Here is a 26,412-nt window from a genome sequence, read left to right on the forward strand (position 1 = left end):
ATGGTATATCATAAAAAAGATGGCAAGCTAAAATTATTTGCTTCTTGCCTCAGATGGAATTGACAAACTGTAAATTACTTGTTTATTAAAAGGTATGTTTTTATTTGTGTTTGGTAGTTCTTCGCTGGAGCAGGAAAAGAAAACTGAAAAGTCATCGACACCAGTCCGAACACGAGAGTAAGCACCTCATCTGTTTTGAATGTATTCTGTTATAGGTACATTAAAAAAGAAAATGAAATCAAATGATTCTTCCTATTTTAGTTAAATTACACGTGAGAGGAATTTTTAGACTCAAAACAAGAATAAAAGCTGTTTGATTTAAATCAATATGAAAGCCTCACACTATGTATTTGTACTTTGTGTGTTACATATATAAATAGTATTATGATTTTAAAGTTTTTAGACTTAAAAAGGATTTACTTTTAGAATAATGATATTCATATGATACAAAATTCAAAAGGAACTAAAGTACTGAGAAAAACTTTCTGACTTTGTTTTCTGCCACCTAATCCTTCTTCCTGAAGGCAACAAATGTTACCACCCTTTAAATGTATCTTTCTAGTCTAGTCTATGTCTCTCCAAGCAAACCTATTTTTTTTCTATTTCCTTTTCTTTTCTTTGTTTTCCATTTTCCCCCTTTGCCTTTCTTTTTCTGTTCTTCCTTTTTTTCCCCTAGCATTTTGTACATAGTGTCTTTCAATAGGTATAGTTTTGACACCACTACAGAGTCCCTTTTTGCATACAAGCTTTCACTGTCATATATATTAGTTTATTCCTAAGAAATGTCTGCAAAAAGGACTTTCCTGGTGGTGCAGTGGGTAAAACCCTGTGCTTCCACTGCAGGGGGTGTGGGTTCAATCCCTCCTCAAGGAACTAAGATCCCATGTGCCACATGGCACGGCCCAAAAATAAAGAAGAAATTCCTCCCAAGACACTGGAAGTTATTGTGGACTTGTAATTGTGGAAAAATAGCAGAAACATTGGGATTTATTATTTCAAGTAATAATCCTTAAGTAATGATTACTTTTTCTGGGGGGGTGGATTGTACCACACAGCTTGTGGGATCTTAGTTCTGTGACCAGGGATTGAACACAGGCCAGGGCAGTGAATGTGCCTAGTCCTAGCTACTGGACCGCCAGGGAATTCCCTGTAATGACTAATCTTTTTCTTAGAATCTGCATTGTTTTTTTTTTTAATTAATTAATTATTTTGGCTTCCCTGGGTCTTTGTCTCTCCTCGGGCCTTCTCTAGTTGCAGTTGAACAGGGGCTACTGTTTAGTGCAGTGTGTGGGCTTTCTCACTGTGGTGACTTCTCTTGCGGAGCACAGGCTAGGCGGGCAGGCTTCAGTAGTTACAGCAGGCAGGCTTAGTAGTTGGGGCTCGTGGGCTTAGCTACTCTGTGACATGTGGAATCTTCCTGGACTAGAGATTGAACTCCTGTCCTTTGCATTGGCAGGTGGATTCTTATCCACTGTAGGGAAGTCCAGAAATAGGTTTTGTTTTTACAGATTTATAGGTTATGCTTCTTTCAGTAAGACCTTAAAGTGATAATCTAATTGAATGGAAAGTATGTGAAATTTGGAACCATTATTTGGAATACTGTGTTTGGCTTCTTGGTCTACTCTTATTGTTGTGTAGTCTAGAGCAACAGTAATTTATCATCTCCAAACATCAAATGGGTGTGAAAATCTAACCCCCAAGGATTGTTCTGAAGAGGTAATAAAATGATTTGGAAATGAATTCTGTATGGGTTATTTTTAAATTAATTTTATAATATCTGTATGGTTTACTCCAGTGCTCTATTGAGATAGAATACATGAGCATTTATTTATCTTTTCAAAGACAAAGACTCCTGTGAAATGCTACTAGATAAAATTTGAGGAAATCTTATAGCCATGGTCTCAATAACACATAGTATTTTCAGTTAGGTTATAGCGAAAGTGGGAAATAGCTATTAACAGAAGGTTGCAGGTGCAATAGTTTGTTTTAGAAGTTCATAGTATTCAGGGGATGTTTCTGATGGCTGTATGAACTAACCTACCTTGGCATTTGGTAGGCAAGAAAGCAAGACTACTCCTGATGGTGAAGATAACGAAGAAGTGGAAGAAGAGCTGGATGATGGGCCCTTGCTGGTTCCTCGAGTAAAAGTGGCAGAAGATGGTTCTATTATTTTGGATGAAGAAAGGTAAGTTAAGAGAGAGAGAGATTGTGGTTTTGAGAACAAATGAGTTTTGTCTAATGAGCGAGGTTGAGTTTCCGTATTTCTCACTGTCACTTTGACTGATGTTTTTATTTGCATAATAGATGTTATAAATAGAAGGGTGGGTTATATTCATTTATAATTTTTAGCAATTTTTTATAATTGTGTCCTTTATATGAGAAGATGGTACTGCTGACCTGCCACCCACTAATTACTACCGTTGTTTTACTAATTTTACTCGTAGTTGAAATGAGCTATTGAACTAATTACACGCTGTCCGCAACTAAGAATACATTTCAAAGATTAATTCGGCCTTGATGTCAGTATTTATTAACTATTACCATATTCTGGTTGTGGTGTTAACTGTTGAAAATCAGTGAAACATATTTTTTGGTTTTTAATCAATTTTCTGGCTTAATTTCTTAGTTATAACATTAAATTTCTCAAATTTGTCTTTCCAATGTGTGTTTCTTAAAAAAAGAAGATAAACTAGTTAGGAAAAAAAAAAAAAGAAGAGGGATGGAAAGTCTCCTTACAGTTTAATTAATAATAAATTGTTTTATAGGATAGAAATTCTATGATAAATGAAAATATAATGCTGTTAATAATAATTGTTTATGCATGTTGTTTTCCACTATTTTGTGATGATGATTTTATTAAATTGTTAAAAGCATATGTAACTGCTTTGTGTGCAAGAATATAAAATGTAAAGTGCTTATATTTCTCAGTATCCCCTATTGGGTATTGCATTATAAGATATGTTAAATATAGGAGACATGCAGAAGTCAGTAAAAAACAGTTATTTAGGCGGCCCAGAGATATTTACAGATTTTATATTGCTACTAAGGATTTTGAAAACAAGTTGGCATTAACATTTTAAATGAAAATTGGCAGATTCTTACAAAATATGCATACTTCAAATGTATATTACTTTTTTGTTTTTTGTGTTATACTTTTGACGTGGTTTTTGGCATGGTAAATTTCAGAATATAACTATTAAATCTCACTGTTTGTTTCCTTACGTGTTTAGTGTGGATCTATTTTAAAATGTTTCTTTCAGTTTAACTGTAGAAGTTTTAAGGACAAAAGGTCCCTGTGTTGTTGAGGAAAATGACCCCATATTTGAGCGTGGTTCTACAACTACATATTCCAGCTTTAGGAAAAGCTACTACTCTAAACCATGGTCAAATAAAGGTAACTGATTTTCATTTTAAATTATGTAGATTATTTATTGGAAATGAAGTGAATTTGTTTCTTGGTTTCTGTGTTATACCAGGTATCCCCTGAGTAAAAAATAAAATAAAATGCAAACCAGCTAGTTTTTTTCTCTAGCTAATTTTGTTGGCACCTTTCCCCTGTCCCCCACCATAGAACTATGCCTCTGACTTTATCTTAGACATCTTTTTAGGGGTTAGCCTTATGATCATTTCAGCTGGAATATTCTTCATTGTCAAATCCTTGTGCAGCAAATATCATTTTAATTAAAAATTACCAATATTTTTAATGCTCATAATAACATTCTACCTCACTATTGTATAATACAGTCTTTAATGATAAAAAGTACATGTAAAAAAGTATATATTACCTACTGCATGCTGTTATTTGTTTTACTTAATTTTTATTATAAAAATAATACAGTTTGTTTTGGGAAAAAATTCAGACACAACAGAGTAATACAGAATGAATTTCTGACTTCCTCAGTCCTATTCTCTTGAGGCTAGTTCTGTTCCTGAGTATTTTTCTAGCTACTTTCCTTTTCATGTACTACTTAGCACATCTTAGTTGCTTACAAAGCAGCAATATACTGGTTCTTTTTTTTTTTTTTTTTAATATACTGGTTCTGACTGAAAGTTTTCTTCAAGGCACTTGAGACCAGATAGGCAGAATGTCTTTTCAGAAATTCCAGCTACTTTAGTATGAACATGCAAATTTCTTGAACCATATTTTTATATAAAAGTTTAAAGAAGGTGTTTTTAGATCCATGAGGCTTCTTGCAGTAAAACTGAACTATTTCTGTGTATGTGTTCATAGGTATATTTCTGTGATTAAAGATTTGATGGACTTTAATAAAAACTTCAGTATTATCAAATTTACTTTTAACTCAAAATATATACTTATGTAGGTGGCTCAGATGGTAAAAAAATCTACTTGCAATGCAGGAGACCCAGGTTTGATCCCAGGGTCGGGAGGATCCCCTGGAGAAGGAAATTGCAACCCACTCCAGTATTCTTGCTTGGGAAATCCCATGGACAGAGGAGCTTGGTGTGCTACAGTCCATGGGATTGCAAAAAGTCAAACACGACTGAGCGACTTAAAACTTTTATATACTTATGTAAGATTTTTTCCTCTGAAATATTTATAAGATTAATTCTCAGTCTTTCTAAATCTTTTATTTTTACAGAGACAGATATGTTTTTTTTAGCCATCAGCATGGTAGGAACTGACTTTTCTATGATTGGACAGCTTTTTCCTCACAGAGCAAGAATAGAAATTAAGGTAAAGTAAACCCATAACATTTCTTGATTGAAAAGAGGTTAAAAATTACTGTCTTTTAAACCTTTGGTTGAAATCTCAGTCCATCCTTTTTTACTACTGTTTTTGGTACATCTGTCCTTCTTTATCATTCTAAAAGTAGTGTAATATATTTCTCAGTCCTAAAATGAGTATTGTCTCTTTAACCCTCAGTATTATATGTTCTTATTTCTATCTTTCCACTTCTATAATGGATTTGAGGGCGTACCAACAAAGCCAATGAAACTGAGGTAAAAGTAGAGTTAGATAATGAAGAGGAATACATGTACCAGAATTTTGGGGTTAAGGGTAGATTTTTGAACACAAAATGTATCTTTGAATTTTCTAGGAAAAGAACATGCTGAGTTGTGTAGTTCTCTAATTGTTGCTTTCCTGATGCTGCTAAGTTGCTTCAGTCGTGTCCGACTCTGTGCGACCCCATAGATGGCAGCCCACCAGGCTCCCCCGTCCCTGGGATTCTCCAGGCAAGAACACTGGAGTGGGTTGCCATTTCCTTCTCCAGTGCATGAAAGTGAAAGTGAAGTCGCTCAGTCGTGTCCGATTCCTAGGGATCCATGGACTGCAGCCTACCAGGCTCCTCCGTCCATGGAATTTTCCAGGCAAGAGTACTGGAGTGGGTTGCCATTGCCTTCTCCCTCGACCACTTTAACTTTGAGGACAACCAGTGATACTTTTTTTTTTTTAATTAAGTAATACTATTAACAACAGCAATGATGTTTATCAATTAGTGCTTAAATATGCCTAAAAGAATGATCTTTCTCTGTCTTATAGTTCTTTTTGTTGAGAAACCTCATCATAAGTTTCCTGGGTTGGAGTTGCATTTGAGTGCACACTGTGTTGCTATAATGCATTTCTAAGTCATAGTGAGATATTTTTGGAGAAGGAAATGGCAACCCACTCCAGTGTTCTTGCCTGGAGAATGCCAGGGACGGGGGAGCCTGGTAGGCTGCCATCTATGGTGTCGCACAGAGTCAGACACGACTGAAGCGACTTAGCAGCAGCAGCAGCAGCAGCAGTGAGATTTTTATGCAACCATGGGCTTTCTTTTTCATTAATTAAAAGGACCATTAGGAAAGTTAGGTGTTTTTTTTTGAAATAGATCTGGCACAGACTGATTTACTGGGAACCCTTGTATAGCGTAATGGTCTTTCTATTTCTGTAAAAGATGAGGGATCTTTTATATTCTTTATGTTCCTTTTTGAATATTGATCTCTGAAACAATGAGAACAAAATGTTAAAGTGTTTGAAGGCTAGAAGTTGATTGTTTAGGGAAGCTCTTGGATCTGAATAATTAATGATAAATTTGTCACTAGACTGTTCATGGGGTTGCAGAGTTGGATACGACTGAGTGAACTGAACTGAACTGAGACTGTTTCTCTTAAAAATAGTTTAGACTCTTCCCTTAAAAATTTAGTGTGGTCCCAGGAAGTCTTTGGGCAAAGTACAGAAAAGTAAAAATGGACTAGTAAATTATATTGAGTTACAAATTTTGAACCAAACTTGCATTGCTGCAATAAATCCCAGTTAGTCATACTGTATTCTTTTCATATGTTGCTGATTTTTAATGTATTTTCTTGAGGATTTTTTGTATCATTTGTTCATGACAGTATTGGTTTGTAATTTTCTTTCAGTGCCTTTGTGGTTTTGGTATCAGCATTGGGTGGTCATGGAAAATGAGTTGGAAAGTGTTCGCATCCTGAAATCTGAGAAACTTTATTTAGGATTAGTATTATTTCTCCTCTTAATGTTTGATATAATTTACCAGTGAAATCATCAGGGCCTATATTTCCTTTGAAGGAAGGGTTTTCATTATAAATTCAATTTCTTTAATAGAAATACCGGTATTTATATTTTCAGTTTCTTCTTGCGTCAGTTTAGATGCTAAGTTGTTGAATTTATAGGCATAAAAATTTCATACTATTCACTTACCATTTTAATGCTTGTAGGATTTATTGTAGGATATATCTCACTGATTGATGATTTTTCTTTCTCTCTTTTTTTCCCTTGTCTTGCTAAAGGTTTTTGACTTCCAGAGTCTTTTAATGAATCAACTTTTAGCTATGTTATCAATTGTATGTATGTTTTCATTGTGTTTTTTTTTTAAAGTTTAGCATTTCCTTTCTTCAGGCATACCTCATTTTATTGCACTTCACACATACTGCAATTTTTTTTAAATGAAAGGTTTGATGATGGTTTGTATTTTTTTTTCTCTTTTTTAACAATAAAGAATTTTTAAATTAAGTATATACGTTGTTTTTCTAGACATAATGCTATTGTACCCCTAATAGACTACCTCAGTGTAATGTAAACAACTGTTTTGTGCACTGAGAAACAAACAAAAATCTATGACTCGCTTTATTGCAATATTCACATTATTGTAGTGGTCTGGAACTGAACCTGCAATATCTTTAAGGTTTATGCCTGTACTTACTTTGGGTTTAATTTGTCTTATTTTTTTTCCTTAGCTTCCTTAGATGAAAACTTGGAACGTAGATTTTAAACTGTTCTTTTTTTAATTGAAGACACTTAAAGCTATATAGTTTCATATAAACTGTAGATTTATATTATCGATAAGCTGTTTTCATTGTCATTCAGTTAAAACTATTGTCTAGTTTCCCTTGTGATTTCTTCCATGACATGCCAGTTGTTTAGAAGTGTGTTTAATTTCCAACTTTGGGACATGTCTGGATAGCTTACTGTTACTGTTTTCTTTGGCACTGTGAAAGTCACAGCACATAATCTGTAAGATTTCAGTCTTCCTGAAATTTGTTGATTTTATTTTAAAGCCTGTCGTACTCTCATCTCGGTGAGCGTGCACTTGAAATGAACATGTCTTCTGCAGTTGTTGGGTGTGGTGTTGTCTGAGAGAAGAGTTGATGCCTCTAATCACAGTTATAGATTTGTGTTTCTCCTTTTAAATTGATCAGTTTTTGGTGTGATTTGAACTTCATGTGTATTGAAGTTCTTTTATTGGATGCATTCACATTTTAGCTTGCTGGTGAATTGATTCTTTTATTAGTAGGAAATGTCCCTATTTATCTTTGCCATCATTCCTTGTCCTAAAACGGGTTAGGAGTCCTGATCCTCCTTATAGTCAAGAATATGAGTATAACTTCTGGTTGGCCTTTTGTATCTGTGTTCCCTGTTTCTGGTACTCCACTTATATGAGTTAGTTTGCGAGACATTGTACTACAGATTACTAATGCTCTGTCCATTTTTTTCCCAGTCTTTTTTCTTTATTTCAGTTGGTTAGTTTCTGTTATCATGTTTATAGATTCACTGATCTTGTCTTTGGCTGTCTTCAATCTGCTGTTAAGTCCATTAGTGAGGGTTTCATTTATGGGATTTCAGCTTGGTTATTTTTCTTAGTTTCCATTCTTCTGCTGAGATTTCTGTATCTGTTCATTCCACATTTTCCTTTGAATTCTTGAACATATTTATAACAGCTGCTTAACTTTCTTGTCAGCTAATTTCAACATCTGAAATGTGTTTCTGTTGACTCTATTTCCTTGACCATGCAGCACCTTTTCCTATCTTTTCTCATGTTTTTTGTGGATTTTTTTTTTTTTAATTGCAGGCTGGACATGGTGGATAATGTGTTACACAGTGTTTGAATTATGTTTGTTTTTATTTTTTCCTTCAGAGTGTTTATTTCTGTATTGTCAACTGTCCTTATTCTTATGAAGTCTTGGTTTTAGGCTTTCTTAAGACTGATCCTTACTCTAGGTTTCTCATCTGAATTACAGAAGATAATTTGAGTGACTGTTTTCTGATTTTTCCAAGCATGGTCATGTTATACCATTCTAGATATATAGGGACAAACATAATTCATTACATATAGTAGATCCCTTGAGGCACTGGGGCTTAAGTCTCATGCTACAACCCTGACTGAGAAAGGCCGCTCTAAGGTGTGACCCTGTCTCTAACTAGTGATTGTTCTGATGTCTGAGCTGAATGTGTGGCTGTTAAACAAAGGTATGATGAACCCTGTCATCTCCCTATGTTACATGGCTTCTAGGATCTTCTTTCTGCTCCCATCCCTGTAGTAGCTATTCTCTACTAGACTTCATGCTCAGGGCATACGGAGCCCAGATGTGGACCAACCACCTCTGGGATACCTCTACCAGATTCGTGGGACTCCTCTTTAAATAGCTCTCTGCTCTGTAGAACCTGCCTCTGAAGGTACTTTACTTCCTCAGCTCAGTGGGATCTCTGGGCTCTGTTTGGCCTTTATCTCTCCTTGGTTAGGAAATTTAGCCCAGGCAGAGAGTCAGGGCGAAAGTTGGTATATCTTTTGTGTTTCCCTTCTTTCTGGGATTGTGGAATTGTGGTCTTGCTCTTCTAAGATTGTAGTCTTGTCCAGTGTTTAAAAATAGCTGATGCGTTTATTTTGTTCCCTTTTAAAGGTATTTATGATGGGTTGGATGTGTGGAACAAGTCCATTGCCAGTTACTTTGTCAAGGCCAGAAGTGGAAGTTAATGGGATTTATTTTATTATCATGGAATTTGGCTTACAGTGATTCCTGCATGGATTCAATGACTAATATCAGGGAATTCCCTGGTGGTCCAGTGGTTGGAACCCTGTGCTCTCACTGCTGGGGCCCAGGTTCGATCCCTGGTCAGGGAACTAAGATCTCACAAGCATGATGAGGCCTAAAAAAGAATGGTTAATATCAACACATTCTTAAAAGTTTTAAATTGTTCTGGACTATATTCTCAATTAGATAAAATATGTTGTAGCTATGTTTTAAAATTGAATAATGCCTAAAGCCTATTGGCATTCTTCAGGAAGTTTAGTGATTAAAGCCTGTCACTTTTTATGCGACTTCTGTTATGTGTAGATATGACTTTTTTGAGGAAATGTTTAAAGCATAATATGATCTTTAAGGGAGAAAGATGATCTGCTTTGGAAACTTCCATTTTACTTGGTAATAAGGATTAGGAAGAATGGAAAAGAGGAATAATCTGTAGATTGAAAAATGTTAGTCATATAAAAAAATTGTGTCCAACTTTTTGCGACTCCATGGACTGCAACATGCCAGGCCTCTCTGTCCCTCGCCATCTCCCAAAGTTTGCCCAAGTTCATGTCCATTGCATCAGTGATGCCATCCAGCCATCTCATCCTCTGATGCCCTCTTCTGCTCTCAGTCTTTGTCAGCATCAGGGACTTTTCCAGTGAGTCAGCTGTTCACATCAGATGACCAAAATACTGGAAAATACAGGAAAGTTTAAACTATAGAGCCTAATGATGTACCCATAGATGATAAACAGTAAGGAAGTGCAAGAAAGTGATTGCTTTAAAGTCAGGTTAGTGGGTAGTTTCTTTTGGAGGGAAGAAGGGGTCAGTGAAGAGGTTATTGTGTGTGATTTCTCTCTCTGTTTTCAATAATATGATTTTTGTATTCTTAATAAAAGCTTTTAGAGCCCTGCTCTGTAAAGGGAGAGACTGGCTCATCATTCCCTCCCCTAGGATGTGTGTGTCTGTGTATGCCCTCAGACTTTCTGAAGGTCTTGGGATGCATTGAACTTTAAACCTTAACCATCTCCATCTTAAAGGAGGTTATCTGGAATAGAATTGGATTTTAGGATGCACTGAGCCTTAAACCTTAACCATCTCCATCTTAAAGGGGGTTATTTGGAATAGAATTGGATCTTAGGATGCATTGAGCCTTAAACCTTAACCATCTCCATCTTAAAGGAGGTTATCTGGAATAGGATCTTAGGATGCATTGAGCCTTAAACCTTAACCATCTCCATCTTAAAGGAGGTAATCTGGAGGAAAATTGCAAATGGGGCTCTTTGGTGCTCAGGAAAGCAAGGTTCTAAAGATAAACTTGGCCAGCTTCAAAGTTTTTCTCAGCTGTTTCTCCTCTTCGTGCTGTTAAAAACATATTAGAATAATAATGTAAGAGGCTTAACTTGATATTAGTATACTAATTTTTAAAGAGTTAATACTAGTTAGCTCAATTGATCACAGTTTGATCTGTTTCCGTGCTAGTCAACTTTATTTTTTATTTTCTGTCCTCTGTAAATCCAGCTTCCATTGCTAATTCATGTTATTGATCTTGAGGAGCACAGAGCTTGGTAGAAATCTTTCATCTCTTTTTTAAAAGCTAAGGGTTTAAGTAATTTGCCTATTAGCAAGTTATTTATTATTCTCTATTTATTAGAGAATCATATGTTATTATAAGAATTTTACTTTGATGTATTTTTTTAAACATAATATTCACTTGTTTAACAGGAGAAAATTACCATAGGGTTTGTTTTGTTTTGTTAACAGAATAAATTTAAACGTGAAGAGAAAACAAATGGATGGAGAATAGACAAAGCATTCCGTAAGTATTAACACCTCTTTAAGAATGAATTGTTTGAAGAGCCCCACAAATGACCAATATTTTGTCTTTGGTCTCAGTGTGTTTTAGGTTTGTTTTATCTCCCTGTATTGTCATAGGAAGAGTAGCACTGGAAATTTTTCTCTTTAGCAGTTCAGGTCTGGCAGATGATACAGATTTGTAGGCAAGGGAGTAACTAGAACATCCAGAAGCAATTAAGCAGGTTTCTGAGTCCCAAAAATTAGAGGGACTGAGGAAACCATTTCCAAATGCTGTTTATTGTGGGGGAATTGTATTGAAGAAGTTCCTTATTTCTGGAAGACACTATTAAATGATTCCTTAGAATGGTAAGTCCATTATTCAGTTGGTAATGCAGACCACCTGCCCTGTTCCAGCTACTGTTGCAGGCACTGAGAATATCACGGTGAGCAGGACAACTGAGAATCCTGCTTTTACAGCCTTCAGTCTAAGTGGGTGGGGGAGGAATATAATTGGTGAGCAGGATAATTTCAGATAGCAATTAATTTCTAAGAATCAAAAGAGGGAGTTTGGATGACATTTGAATTTAGACCTGATTTGAAGAAATGATGTATACCTTTCGGTTTTTAACTAATAACCTCATTAAAGTGAGGCTGTTAGTTTCTCTTTAAGTCCAGAGAAATACATCAAGGGATTTGTAAAGAAAGACAGAATTAAATGTACCGTTTGAAGTAGTTCCTGTATTCTTTATTTGGAAGATAATTACCAACATTTCATGATTAATGTGTTCTATGTTCATTTGCTATAGTGCTAATCTTAGGAAAAAATTCTAAAGAGAGGTACTTAGATTGTGTAGCTCTGCACGTTTATTTTCTGAGTCTAGACACAAAGGTAGATGAGTGGACACTGCACCTTATCAATGTGGTATTGAGTCCTCAGGAAAACCATTTCCAGGAATGGCTCCTGGAGGATCTGGAATGTTGTAGTCCTCAACTCTCTCCATTTTAGAGAAGTGGTCTTGAAACTTTCATTATATTTAATCAGAAAAGAATCCATAAATCTAGGAACAGTCTTTATGGGATGTGGAGTCATTGTTTGACCATTCTAAAACCTTTAAAACTCACTGTTTGGTGCTTTATAGTAGAGATTATTTTACTGTTAATGGGTATTTAGTGGAATGGTCCTGATTAATGTTCATTTGCTTCCTCCTTTGCTGATACTTGAAAGAGTAAATCGTGAAAGGTTGTAATAAAGCGAGGACATGAAATTGAGAACTTCTTAGTCATTCCATTGTTCTAAAAAAGTATATTTATAACTATGCACAGTGTAATTTATAGTTTGACTTTTGATAAATAATTCACCTGTGTAACCACCACTCTAAACAAGCCATGAAACATTGTCATCACTCCAGAAAGGCCCTTCTTTTCCCTTTCTAGTCAGTCTCCACTCCTAATCCCAAGCCAGGCAACCACGTTTTTCATTTGAATCATCATAGGTTAGTTTCTCTTCTTCTAGAATGTCTTATTTTATTGTTCAGTGGGATTCTGTTATGTGACTGTACTATAGTGAGTAAAGTTGTTTGTTCTCTTGCTGATAAGCTCATTTGCTTTTGATGTTATGATACTTAAGAAAAATTAAAACTTGGAAGTCATTTCCTTTTTAAATAAAAACTTGAAGGTTCTTTTTCTTTTTAAACAGAGGAAAAGCGCCCTTTTGACTTCGATTTTTTTGCTCATTTGCTTCAGAAAGTTCTTGCCGAAGAAGAGAAAAGAAAACAAAAATCTGTTAAAAATCAGAGTTCAAAGGAGAAGAAGTCCTCTAAATCACGGAAAAATGTAAAAGGTACTTATTGAAAAGAGTTATTTTACTTAGTAAGAATAGACTTCCTGTATTGTCCCTAAAGTCTTAGGACATTCACTCACGATCAGGCAGCTGAGACCATTAAGATGTCTGATCGGAGGGCGTTGGTTTTTCTCAGTCTTCTGGTTAACTGGCCACGAGCAGCAGCTCCCTTTGTAGCTTTATAACTGGCGTAACTGGGCTGTTGGCGTCTTCCTTGTGTCTGGGCCCAGTTGTAGCTACTAAAGGAGAGTCAGAATTTTGAGGTGTCATGTTTGCTTATTATTTTTCTCTGTAAATCAAGTCTGGCTCAAGAGTCAAATATAATGAAAAACGGAAGTCTAATACGTTGAGCTTGTGACTAAATTGTATTGTTTGAGCACAACTTATTCTGGGGGACTTATACCAGATAGGAAATTTTTTATATGTGGTTGTTTCTATTTTTAGGCTTATCTTTTCTTAACTATTTGAATTTTGATCTAAGGACAATGTTTAGCTATAATCTTATAAAGAATCTTTGAACTGTAGGGAACCTTATGTGTTAGCTGTACATCCCAGCCCCTTTCCTTTTGTTTTAATAACCCAGAAATAACCTTAGAGATCCTGTCATTTTTTCTTAACGTATCACAGTGTTAGTAGTGACAGCAGCAGAACTCAACCTAGAACTGTGAGAGTCTGTGATGGGGGACCCAGGAGGACCCCCAGATTCAATTATTTGCTAAGACTCACAGGACTCAGGATATAGTTGTACAAATAGCTGAGATTTATTACAGTGAAAGAATGCAGAGCAAAATTGGCAAAGAGAAGGTGCAAAGGTCCAAGTCTCAGGGAACCAGGTGCAGGTGTCTGCGAGTCACACGGGATGCGCTTAATTTCCTAACATCATGTAGGAATGAGATGTGTAAGGGGGTCCAGTGCTTAAGACCCCACCCCTCCGACACAGGGAGTGTGAGTTTGATCACAGGTTGGGGAACAAAGGTGCTGCCCTGGCTGCTCAGATTAAAGAATCTGCCTGCAGTGCAGGAGACCTGGGTTCGCTCCCTGGATTGGGAAGATCTCCTTGGAGAAGGGAATGGCTACCCACTTCGGTATTCTTGCCTGGGAAATTTCATGGACAGAGGAGCTTGGTGTACTACAGTCCATGGGGTCACAAAGAGTCAGACATGACTGAATGGCTAACACACTGGAGAAATAAGATCCCACATGCTGTGTGGTATAGCCAAAAATAAAAAGTAAAAAAATTTAAAAAAATAAAAATTATCTACCAGGGAAGCTTGTTACCACGTCAGCACCCAGGGTTTTTATTTAGAGGTTGGTCATGTAGACACCATCTTCCTGGCACGTACCAGAATTCAAAATGCCCAGAAGGAAAGCAGTTGTTCAGCATAAACCACATTGTTTGTTTAAACAGTTTAGGTACATTGAGCCGCTTTTGTCAGTTAGGTTGACGGAACCCCAGACCCAAGTTTCCAGACACAGCCCATGGGCCAACCTTTTATGTGGGCCTTTCAAAGGAGTGCAGTGAGCCCTGCTTTGTTCACTCTTTCTGCACAGAGCCAGTATAGAAGTTCTTTCTCTAGAGCATAATTCCCTGTCTTTCTAAACGTAGTGCTAAAGACTGCAGAGTCGTTTCATTCTTTAGTCAATTTTTTAACTTATTGAGCCCTTATTTAGCCCTGGGAAGCTAAAATAAATATACTAATCTATCAGTAATCTTGTGATTACTGTGGTACAGATGATAGCATAAGTACCCCATTGTAACTTGTTTAATGTGAGAACTTTTCAGGTATTTTGTTACAGGTCAGAATTTAAAAATTGCTGATTATTATTCTGATAAATAAATCCAGAGTATTTTCTTAATTTTAAAATCTTGTTTGACTTTTTTTGAATAAAAGTGGAGACCTGGGTTCAATCCCTGGGTTGAAAAGATCCCCTGGAGAAGAGAAAGGCTACCCACTCCAGTGTAAGGAGATCCAACCAGTCCGTCCTAAAGGAAATCAGTCCTGAATATTCATTGGAAGGACTGATGCTGAAGCTGAAACTTCGATAATTTGGACACCTGATGCGTAGAACTGATTCATCTAAAAGACCCTGATGCTAGGAAAGATTGAGGGCGGGAGGAGAAGGGGACAACAGGGGATGAGGAGGTTGGATGGCATCACCAACTCAATGGACGTGAGTTTGAGTAAACTCTGGGAGTTGGTGATGGACAGGGAGGCCTGGTGTGCTGCAGTCCATGGGGTTGCAGAGTTGGACACGACTGAGCGACTGAACTGAGCTGAACCCACTCCAGTATTTAGCCTGGAGAGTTCAATGAACTGTTATAGTCCATGGGGTCGCAAAGAGTTGGACACGACTGAGCAACTTTCACTTTCACAAATGACATTGAATTTTATTGTTTTTGTTTTTTTAAATGTAATTTATTATTTTATCTTTTTTTTTTTAAATTTATTTATTTATTTTTAATTTTTACTTTACAATTCTGTATTGGTTTTGGCATAGATTGACATGAATCCACCACAGGTGTACATGCGTTCCCAAACATGAGCCCCCCTCCCACCCCCCTCCCCATAACATCTCTCTGGGTCATCCCCGCGCGTCAGCCCCAAGCGTGTCATATCCTGCATCAGACATAGACTGGCATTTCGATTCTTACATATTATACATGTTTCAATGCCATTCTCCCAAATCATCACACCCTCTCCCCCTCCCTCTGAGTCCAAAAGTCCGCTATACACATCTGTGTCTTTTTTGCTGTCCTGCATACAGGGTCATCATTGCCATCTTCCTAAATTCCATATATATGTGTTAGTATACTGTATTGGTGTTTTTCTTTCTGGCTCACTTCGCTCTGTATAATCGGCTCCAGTTTCATCCATCTCATCAGAACTGATTCAAATGTATTCTTTTTAATGGCTGAGTAATACTCCATTGTGTATATGTACCACAGCTTTCTTATCCATTCATCTACTGATGGACATCTAGGTTGTTTCCATGTCCTGGCTATTATAAACAGTGCTGCAATGAACATTGGGGTACATGTGTCTCTTTCAATTCTGGTTTCCTCTGTGTATATGCCCAACAGTGGGATTGCTGGGTCATAAGGCATTTCTATTTGCAATTTTTTAAGGAATCTCCACACTGTTCTCCATAGTGGCTGTACTAGTTTGCATTCCCACCAACAGTGTAGGAGGGTTCCCTTCTCTCCACATCCTCTCCAGCATTTATTGCTTGCAGATTTTTGGATCGCAGACATTCTGACTGGTGTGAAGTGGTACCTCATTGTGGTTTTGATTTGCATTTCTCTAATAATGAGTGATGTTGAGCATCTTTTCATGTGTTTGTTGGCCATCCGTATGTCATCTTTGGAGAAATGTCTATTTAGTTCTTTGGCCCATTTTTTGATTGGGTCGTTTATTTTTCTGGAATTGAGCTGCAGGAGTTGCTTGTATATTTTTGAGATTAGTTGTTTGTCAGTTGCTTCATTTGCTATTATTTTCTCCCATTCGGAAGGCTGTCTTTTCACTTTGCTTATGTTTTCCTTTGTTGTGTAGAAGCTTTTAATTTTAATTAGATCCCATTTGTTTATTTTTGCTTTTATTTCCAGAATTGTGGGAGGTGGATCATAGAGGATCCTGCTGTGGTTTATGTCGGAGAGTGTTTTGTCTATGTTCTCCTCTAAGAGTTTTATAGTTTCTGGTCTTACATTTAGATCTTTAATCCACTTTGAGTTTATCTTTGTGTGCGGTGTTAGAAAGTGATCTAGTTTCATTCTTTTACAAGTGGTTGACCAGTTTTCCCAGCACCACTTGTTAAAGAGATTGTCTTTACTCCATTGTATATTCTTGCCTCCTTTGTCAAAGATAAGGTGTCCATATGTATGTGGATTTATCTCTGGGCTTTCTATTTTGTTCCGTTGATCTATATGTCTGTCTTTGTGCCAATACCATACTGTCTTGATGACTGTGGCTTTGTAGTAGAGCCTGAAGTCAGGCAAATTGATTCCTCCAGTTCCATTCTTCTTTCTCAAGGTTGCTTTGGCTATTCATGTTTTTTTGTATTTCCATACAAATCTTGAAATTATTTGTTCTAGTTCTGTGAAAAATATCGCCGGTATCTTGATAGGGATTGCATTGAATTTGTAAATTGCTTTGGGTAATATACTCATTTTCACTATATTGATTCTTCCGATCCATGAGCATGGTATATTTCTCCATCTATTAGTGTCCTCTGATTTCTTTCATCAGTGTTTTATAGTTTTCTGTATATAGGTCTTTAGTTTCTTTAGGTAGATATATTCCTAAGTATTTTATTCTTTTTGTTGCAATGGTGAATGGAATGTTTCCTTAATTTCTTCTTCTACTTTCTCATTATTAGTGTATAGGAATGCAAGGGATTTCTGTGTGTTGATTTTATATCCTGCAACTTTACTATATTCATTAATTAGCTCTAGTAATTTTCTGGTGGAGTCTTTAGTGTTTTCTATGTAGAGGATCATGTCATCTGCAAACAGTGAGAGTTTTACTTCTTCTTTTCCAATTTGGATTCCTTTTATTTCTTTTTTTGCTCTGATTGCTGTGGCTAAAACTTCCAGAACTATGTTGAATAGTAGTGGTGAAAGTGGGCACCCTTGTCTTGTTCTGACTTAAGGGGAAATGCTTTCAATTTTTCACCATTGAGGATAATGTTTGTTGTGGGTTTGTCATATATAGCTTTTATTATATTGAGGTATGTTCCTTCTATTCCTGCTTTCTGGAGAGTTTTTATCATAAATGGATGTTGAATTTTGTCAAAGGCCTTCTCTGCATCTATTGAGATAATCATATGGTTTTTATTTTTCAATTTGTTAATGTGGTGAATTACATTGATTGATTTGCGGATGTTGAAGAATCCTTGCATCCCTGGGATAAAGCCCACTTGGTCATGGTGTACGATCTTTTTAATGTGTTGTTGGATTCTGATTGCTAGAATTTTGTTGAGGATTTTTGCATCTATGTTCATCAGTGATATTGGCCTGTAGTTTTCCTTTTTTGTAGTATCTTTGTCAGGTTTTGGTATTAGGGTGATGGTGGCCTCATAGAATGAGTTTGGAAGTTTCCCTTCCTCTGCAATTTTCTGGAAGAGTTTGAGTAGGATAGGTGTTAACTCTTCTCGAAATTTTTGGTAGAATTCAGCTGTGAAGCCGTCTGGACCTGGGCTTTTGTTTGCTGGAAGATTTCTGATTACAGTTTCAATTTCCGTGCTTGTGATGGGTCTGTTAAGATTGTCTATTTCTTCCTGGTTTAGTTTTGGAAAATTGTATTTTTTAAAAATACTCATTTTCATTTATTTATTTGGCTGTGCTGGGTTTTAGTTGTGGCACTCAGATCTCCTTAGATCTTTAGTTGCAGCATATGGGATCTAGTTCCCTGATCATGGATCAAACCTGAGCCCCCTTCATTGGGAGTGTGAAGTCTTAGCCACTGGACGACCAGGGAAGTCCCCATTATTTTACCTTTTTGATATAGTTAATTGTTAATATGTATTCAAAGAAGAGCACTAGAAATTGTTTAAAAATCTTTGCTAATAAGGTTGTTCATTGTAAAACAAAGAATACAGAAAATTAAATTCTTGAACTCTCTCTCCTTGCCCTCAAGTCAAATTCTTCAGCTTTCTTTGGGATAATTATTAGTAAATTATGAGTTAGTATGAAGGTGAAAAATGCTCAGTTGTGTCCGACTTTTTGTGACCACATAGACTGTAGCCCTCAGATTCCTCTGTCAAGGGGATTCTCCAGGCAGGAGTACTGGAGGAGGATTGTCATTCTCTTCTCCAGGGGATCTTCCCTACCCAGGGATCGAACCCAGGTCTCCTGCATTGCATTAAGTTTCTTAACCATCTGAGCCACCAGAGAAGCCTTTTAGTTAGTACAGTAACTCTTTTCTATGATATGCTATATATGTTTGTGTCTTGGAATATATGTAATTTTTTTCCTTAAAAATGAGATGATACTGTGAATATTGTTCTGCAACTTGATTTTTTAAATGCAACAATAACTTTTGAAATCTTATACATTACTGCATATAAAGCTGCCTCATTATTTATTGCCTAGATTTCTATAGCATAAATGCATTATAACTTATTTAGTCATTCTCTTTTGGACAGTTTAAGTTGTCTTTAAATTTTTGCTAAGACATCCTTAAGTATTTATCTTCTCCACCTTTAAGCATTTTGCTAGAAATTGTTTTTGTAGTTATAACAATTTCTCTTACTTTCAGTGAAAAAAGTTGCTAATGATCGAGATGAGTCTGTAAGCACTAACATTTCAAACCCAGGAAGGTCGCAAAAGGATGCTCAGACAGTTGAAGAAGAGCTGCAGTCTCTGACTTTATCTGAACAGGATTCAGAACAGAATGCATTAGAACTAGACATAAATCAAAAGAAAAGAAGAAGAAAGAATCAGGGTGAAGGTAGTGAACAAGAAGTGCATCTTTCAGGAAGTGCCACTGTTCAGCCAGGCTCTTCTAAAGGAGAAAAACACAAAAGTAAGTTTATTACATATTTTAACAGCCCCTATATTACTTGTGAAGACGTGTATAACTTAACTATGCTCCTTCTGAATAATACCAACTAGTGATGAGTATTCATTGGTTCCGTATTCATGGTACTGTGTTAAAACCTTTTAATTTAAAGAAAAAATAGTTTATTGTTAAAAAAATGAAGTGAAATGAATTTTTTCCTCTAAATTTGTCTTTGAGAAGTGTTACCTCTTAGCTACTCCTATTAACAAGGTTCCAAGTCACATGTATATAGTTAAATGTGTACTGTATCTGTTAATAAATCATGGGTTTTCATGTCCTACCTCTACAAAGCCCCTCTATGAACCCAAAATAAGTTGTTTAATTTGTGTAAAAGGGATGTGTGTGTGTATGTGTGTTAAGTCGCTACAGTCGCCCCAGGTCTTTGCGACCCTGTGGACTGTATAGCCTGCCAGGCTCCTCTGTCCATGCGATTCTCCAGGCAAGAATACTGGAGTGGGTAGCCATGCCCTCCTCCAGGAGATCTTCCCCAACCTCGGGGATTGAACCTGTGTCTCTTACGTCTCCTGCATTTGCAGGCAGTTTCTTTGGCACTAGCGCCACCTGGGAAGCTCTACTGAAATAAATATTCCTCCATTTTTTCTTTTGTTGAACTCCCTAGAGTGTAGACATTTTGACACTTCTGAGTTCCTGGGGAATGAGAGCTAAGAGTTAAGGGACATCTTAGTCGCTTTCTTTAAGAGTTCATATATAGATTACTATATATGTGAATATATATACATAGATTACTATATCTAAGTAATATAGATTACTTAAAACAGATAACCAAGTAAAGAGAGGAGGAAAAGATAGTAGCAGACCAGAGCAATCTTTCTGTAGAATTTAAGTTTTATGTGGTTCGGCTTCACCAAGATTTTAAGTGAATCCTGATAGGTAACATAGTGTGATTTATAGGCATCATAATATTATGCTCTTTTGTGGCTTACGATTAAAGATATTACATATAAAGGAGAATAGCTCAACTATTAAGAAATTGCACTTTGGGCTAGTTTGATAATCCTTACTTTATAGGGTTGTATTTGAATTCCTTTGTGCTTTTTAAAATGTTTTTGCTATCATTTTTATGATAATACGCATCTTGTATTAATAGATAAAGGCCTGTCTTTAAGTCCTGAGGTTAATGAAGATGAATCCAGTAAGGAACAAGAGCTCCCCTGTGTTCAGGACACAGATGACCTTGTGGGTTTATCCTCTAGTGAAGACGCTGAGAAAAGAGCTGACCCTATTCTTCCATCAAGGTATTTTTTGTATGGTTACTCGCTTTGTCTACATCTTCTCACAGATACTGAAGGAGGAGTGTGAAATCTCCACCTGTAATTGTGAATTTGCCTATTTCTCTTTTCAGTTCTGGTTACTTTTTTCATGTCTTTTGAAGCTCCTTTGTTAGGTAGTGTACACTTATAGGATTGTTGAATCTCCTTGGTGAAATCACCCTTGCATCACTTGTGTGATATCGTTCTGGTCTTGCTCTTTGTTCTGATGCTTGCTCTGCCACTACAGCCTTCTTGTGGTTAATGTTTGCATAGATTTATCGTTTTCTATAAATATTTTCTCTTAACTTTGGTTTTCAGCTGTTTGAATGTGATATATCCTGCTGAGAGTTTTTTGTTTGTTTTTACTCCCAGTAAAAAACACATGAGATCTACTCTTCTAAATGAGTTTTTAAAATGTGCAAAGTTGTTAACTATGAGCACAGTGTTGTACAGCATGACTGAAACTATCTGTTGAACAGTAACTCTGTTTCCTCCCCATCTCTGGCCTGGGTAACCACCATTCTACTTTCTATTTCTGTGAGTTACTTTAGATACTTGAAATACATGGAATCACATAATATTTGTCCTTTTATGAGTGGCTTATTTCACCTAGCATAATGTTTTCAGGGTTCATCCATATTAAAGCATATGACAAGATTTCTGTTTTTATGGTCAAATAATATTCTTTTGTAGGTATATATCACATTTTCTTTCTTTGTTGGTCTGTCAGTGAATATTTACAGTGTTTCCATCTTTTGGTTATAATGAATAATGCTGCAATAAACATGAAATTGAAGAAAATTCTAAGAGATCTGTTTTCAGTTCTTCTGGATAAATGCTCAGAAGGAGAATTGCTGGATCATATGATAATTCTGCTTTAAATTTTTTGAGGAGCCTTCATACTGTTTTTATTGTGGCTGCATTTTACATTCCCACCCACAGTTCATAAGTATTCCAGTTTTTCCACATTCTTACCTGCATTATTTTATTTTTAAAAAATTAATATATATATTTTAATTACATTTAAAAAATTAATATAATAGCTCCTAATAGGTGTGAGATGATAACTTACGGATTTGATTTGTATTTCCCTGGTGATTGTGATGTTGAGCTCTTTAAATGCTTAAATACTTGTAAGCCATTTGTATATCTTCTGTGGAGAAATGTGTATTCAATTCCTTTTCCAGTTTTTAAAAAAATGTTTATTTATTTCTCTTTTGGTTGTACCTTACAGCCTCCTGTGGGGTCTTAGGTCCCTGGCATTGAACCCCTGCCCCTGCAGTGGAAGGGCGGAGCCTTAACTTCTGCCAGGGAAGCACCCTTTTCCAGTTTTTTTTAATGGAGCTATTTGCTTTTCTGTTACTAAGTTGTAGAAGTTTCTTCTCTATTTTGAATAGTAAGCCCTTGTCTGATAGCTTATATATCTTTTCCCCCATTCAACAGTTTGCCTTTCGCCTTTCGATTGTCTCCTTTGCTCTACAGGAGGTTTTTAGTTTGACACAGTCCCACTTGTCTAGTTTGCTTTTCTCACCTGTGTCTCTTGTGTCATGTCCAAGAAAGCATTGCCAGTACCAATCTTATGAAGCTTTCCCCGTTTTCCTTTAGTTTTATCCTTTAAGGTGTTTGATCAGGGTTCTTTAAGGTTTTTAGTTTTATCCTTTAACACAGTGGAACTGGGTTCAGTCCCTAGTCCAGGGACTAAAATCCCACAAGTTGTGTAGCACAGCTGAGAAAGGGGAAGAAAAAATGTTACCTTTAAATCTTTAATACATTTTGAGTTAATTTTTGGGTATAAGATAAAGGTCCAGTTTCTTGTGTGTGTGTGTGTTTCTAGCTTTCCCAACATAATTTGTTGAAGAGATTATCCTTTTCCTATTGTGTAGTTTTGGCACCCTGTCAAAGATCATTTAATCATATATGTGTGGGTATATTTGTGGGCTATTTTTTTCTGATCCATTGGTCTGTGTATACCCTTTTCTGAAAAATCTGATGAAAACCACTTATTGTTGTAAGGCTGGACCCTGGGGGCCATGATGCGCTGCCCCTCCTCTCCCTCCTGCCAGCGGGGGAAGTCCCTAACGGAAGGAGCCTCCCAGATCCCGGGGACCAATGACAGCACACTTCACCAGCTAAAGCCGCCCCACCCCAGCCACGTAGAAGGACCTGTCAGCCCGCGACGCCTCGGCCTGGCGACCTATCCGAACCCCTGTCCATCTAGCCTGACCATCCCTGGCAACGAACATATAAAAACCACCCCCAACACGGTCCGGGCGCAAACTTCCTCGACCTGCCTGGTTTGGGTCCAGGAACCCTGCCTGGGAGCGCTTCCCCATTAAAGCCTGTTAGACACTCTTTTCGGTGTCCTGGTCGTCTTTACCTAACAGTTGTCATGTAAAATACATGTATGCACATGTGCCAATTTAGTCACACAATTCAGAAGATTAATAGTTTCTTTGAAGACAAGCCATAGACCTCAGGTCTTTAACTTGCTGGGTGACAGATATCTAAGTTTCCACCTCAGACACGCAACTAACTTCATAGATTATGCACAAGACCATACTGGTGACTATTTTAAGGGGGAAAACAACCCTGTTATGACTGTTTAAATCCCATTGGTTTTGTAAAACAGGGAGCTGATTCTATAATTGTTATGTCCATAAGAGTGAAGGCTCATGAGTGGTAAAGACAATTTTGGAAAACAACTCTGGAGATGAAATGTATTGGCTTATTCTAAAAGCTAGAGTAATCAAAAGTGTAGTACTAGAAAAGGACAAGTTGACTGAGAGGAACTGGATGTAGAATCTAGGAAGAGAAATTTAGGAATCTGATAGATAGCAGAGGTAGCAGTAGCAGTTATCTCCCATATCCTATGATAAACCATAATGGAAAAGAATATTAAAAAAAGGATATGTGTGTGTGTGTGTGTAACCAGATAACTTTGTTGCTGCTACTGCTACTGCTAAGTAGCTTCAGTCATGTCCAATTCTGTGTGACTCCATAGATGGCAGCCCACCAGGCTCCCCTGTCCCTGGGATTCTCCAGGCAAGAACACTGGAGTGGGTTGCCATTTCATTCTCCAATGCATGAAAGTGAAAAGTGAAAGTGAAGTCGCTCAGTCGTGTCTGACCCTTAGTGACCCCATGGACTGCGTTGAGTAACAGGAATTAACAATATTATAAGTCAGCTATACTTCAATAAAAATAGATAAGAAAAAAAAGAAATATGTACAGTAAAAAAGAGATTAGCAAGTAAAGATTGAATTAATCATTCATTAAATGGTGTTTAGATATGAAAAAAATGATAGTAGATCCCTATTTTACCTTATGCAGTAACTTTCATAAAGATGACATATATAAAGCAAATCTTTAAAACTTTTAAGAGAAACTGAAGAAAAATATTTTTGTGATGTCAAGGATTTCTTAAGACATAAAAAGCACAAAGTTTAAAGGATAAAATTGATAAATTCAACTACAGTAACATTAAATACTTCTATTGACAAAAGTCTCCATGAAGTAAAACACAAGTTGCTGATGATGAGGTTTTACATGTAACGTCTAACGTGAAAAAGAATATACAAGGAGCACTGGGGAAAGAAACACCCAGTAGGAAAAAAAAAAGCAAAAATAAAGCATGGCTAAATGTGAATTTGTGTTGAAATTGAATGCTGGCCACTAGCTAGTCATTGTCTATATTATCGTTAGTTGAAAGGTTTCACGAAGCAGCAGTCCTCTCCTTCCATGGTGCTCCGTGAACTCCAGCTTGTGCGTACTGGAACTGCGTCCTTGATCTCCATGACTCTTGGGTAATGCGGTAGTACTGTGCGAAGGACTGCCGATAATACATTTTAATGAGATAATTCCTAAACTTTATACATACGTTTGATTCATGAACCCCGTGGAGTGAAGAGTTTTTCATTTTGTAACTTCTTGAGCCCTTACCCTGTTCATTGTGGCTGTTACTGTCTCCTCAGGTACAGTGTTTTAATAACGTGGTGCAAGGAAGGGTCTCAGAGAAACCAAAATACCCGTTTTGTTGATCCTGTGATATGAAGGATCATCTTTCAGAATTTTGACTTTGTATATTTTAAAAAATCTTTTAAATGTTTAGTATAAGATGTATATTACTAAAAGGTTCTTTTCCCAATGTATTTTCATTTGCTTCATAGTCAACAAGATGTCATATCAGTAGCAACTGAGACTGCAGAATCAAACACTTCAGACTTGCCTTCATCAGAAGGTGGAGTTAGAGCATTGTGTGAGGTGAATAGTGCTGAGAGTAGTTGTACAGAAGAAAGAGATGTTGACCTAAAAGATAAATCACTGTAAGTATTTTACATGGTAGGATTTTAAAATTTGTTTTTAAAATTTTGATAATTTGTCATTTAAAAATGATGATAATGTTGTTTTCTTAAGGGATTAGGAGGGTACTAGAGTCTGACAAGTCTGCAAGCGTCTTCAGTTTCACTTCACTTTCATGCATTGGAGAAGGAAATGGCAACCCACTCCAGTGTTCTTGCCTGGAGAATCCCAGGGACAGGGGAGCCTGGTGAGCTGCTGTCTCTGGGGTCGCACAGAGTCGGACACTGAAAGGTTGTTGTTGAATCACTACGCCAGGATTCTTAGCCCCCGGAGGAGAAGAATTCAATCTGGGGCCACAGACCAGGCTTGATTGCTCAGAGCTTTTGTGTAGTAAAGTTTTATTAAAGTATAAAGGAGATAGAGAAAGCTTCTGACATAGGCATCAAAAGGGGGCAGAAAGAGTACCCCCCTGCTAGTCTTCAGCTGGATGTTATATAGTCACCAGTAGTCTGTTAATGAAAGAAAGGAATGTCTCAAAACTTAGAATGGCACTGGGCCCCTCACCCATAAGATGTATTTTGGGATAATCTTGGCACCAAATGGTTTATCTTGGGCCATAAAAGGATTAACTTGAATCTTGAAGAAGGGCAGAGCACCATACAAATAGTTTCATTTACATAGATTAGAGGAACAATATCGGAGTATAACATACTGGTTTATCAAGTAGGTTCTGAGCCCAAAAGGCGGAACCAACTTGAAGAAAGAGTTTGGGGTAAATGCATAGTACATTAGCATAGCTTAAGATAAACATTTCCATAAGAAAAAGGCATTGGTTATCTCTAGGTTTGAGAATGGTTAACTTCAAGTGAAACCAGGTGTCATGGCAACACAGAATTTTAAGAGAAACCTCCTTTTAAATTTGTATAGAGAAGGAAAAAATATCGATAGTTTGTTTCCTCCTGCTACTTAAGAGAGATTAAAATGTCTGACACTTGCAGGCTATTTCCTCCCTTTGGAGACCCCGGCCTTCCTGCCTGTTACCCTCTCAACAGGACTGAAGTGACTTAGCAGCAGCAGCATAGACCATTTAGTATGTAATTGTACTGTGGCCTGAGGGACATCAAAGTTTTTTATATTTTATTACAGAAAGATTATCTTTTATATCTGATATACAGTAGTGATAGGAGTTATAGCAAAGTGGTAACTTACAATGAAATTCTAAAATAATTTAGAGACCTAAATATTTGCTGTGAGATTTAACTTTTACTTGGTCTGAGTTATTTTTCATACCTGTTGTCAAAGTAGTAGATTTTGATATTGATACTTTAAAGAGATTATGTGTTATGCTTGCTAGTGTGAAAATAGTGGTTAAATTAATACCTTCAGTAAAAACAATAAAAG

General features: G+C 36.7%; 1 protein-coding gene across 1 annotated transcript in view; it reads left to right on the forward strand.

Annotated features, from left to right (window-relative positions):
- The window catches only part of BDP1 (B double prime 1, subunit of RNA polymerase III transcription initiation factor IIIB), an 82,737-nt gene that overhangs the window by 4,836 nt on the left and 51,489 nt on the right, over positions 1–26,412 (forward strand). The window contains 9 exon segments of the mRNA XM_040262655.1: positions 118–177; positions 2,057–2,185; positions 3,261–3,394; positions 4,602–4,696; positions 11,013–11,067; positions 12,742–12,885; positions 19,140–19,406; positions 20,551–20,698; positions 24,879–25,034. Coding sequence (XP_040118589.1) covers positions 118–177; positions 2,057–2,185; positions 3,261–3,394; positions 4,602–4,696; positions 11,013–11,067; positions 12,742–12,885; positions 19,140–19,406; positions 20,551–20,698; positions 24,879–25,034 — 1,188 coding nt within the window.

This window comes from Oryx dammah, unplaced genomic scaffold (assembly GCF_014754425.2).
Source record: "Oryx dammah isolate SB20612 unplaced genomic scaffold, SCBI_Odam_1.1 HiC_scaffold_20, whole genome shotgun sequence".
NCBI lineage: Eukaryota > Metazoa > Chordata > Mammalia > Artiodactyla > Bovidae > Oryx > Oryx dammah.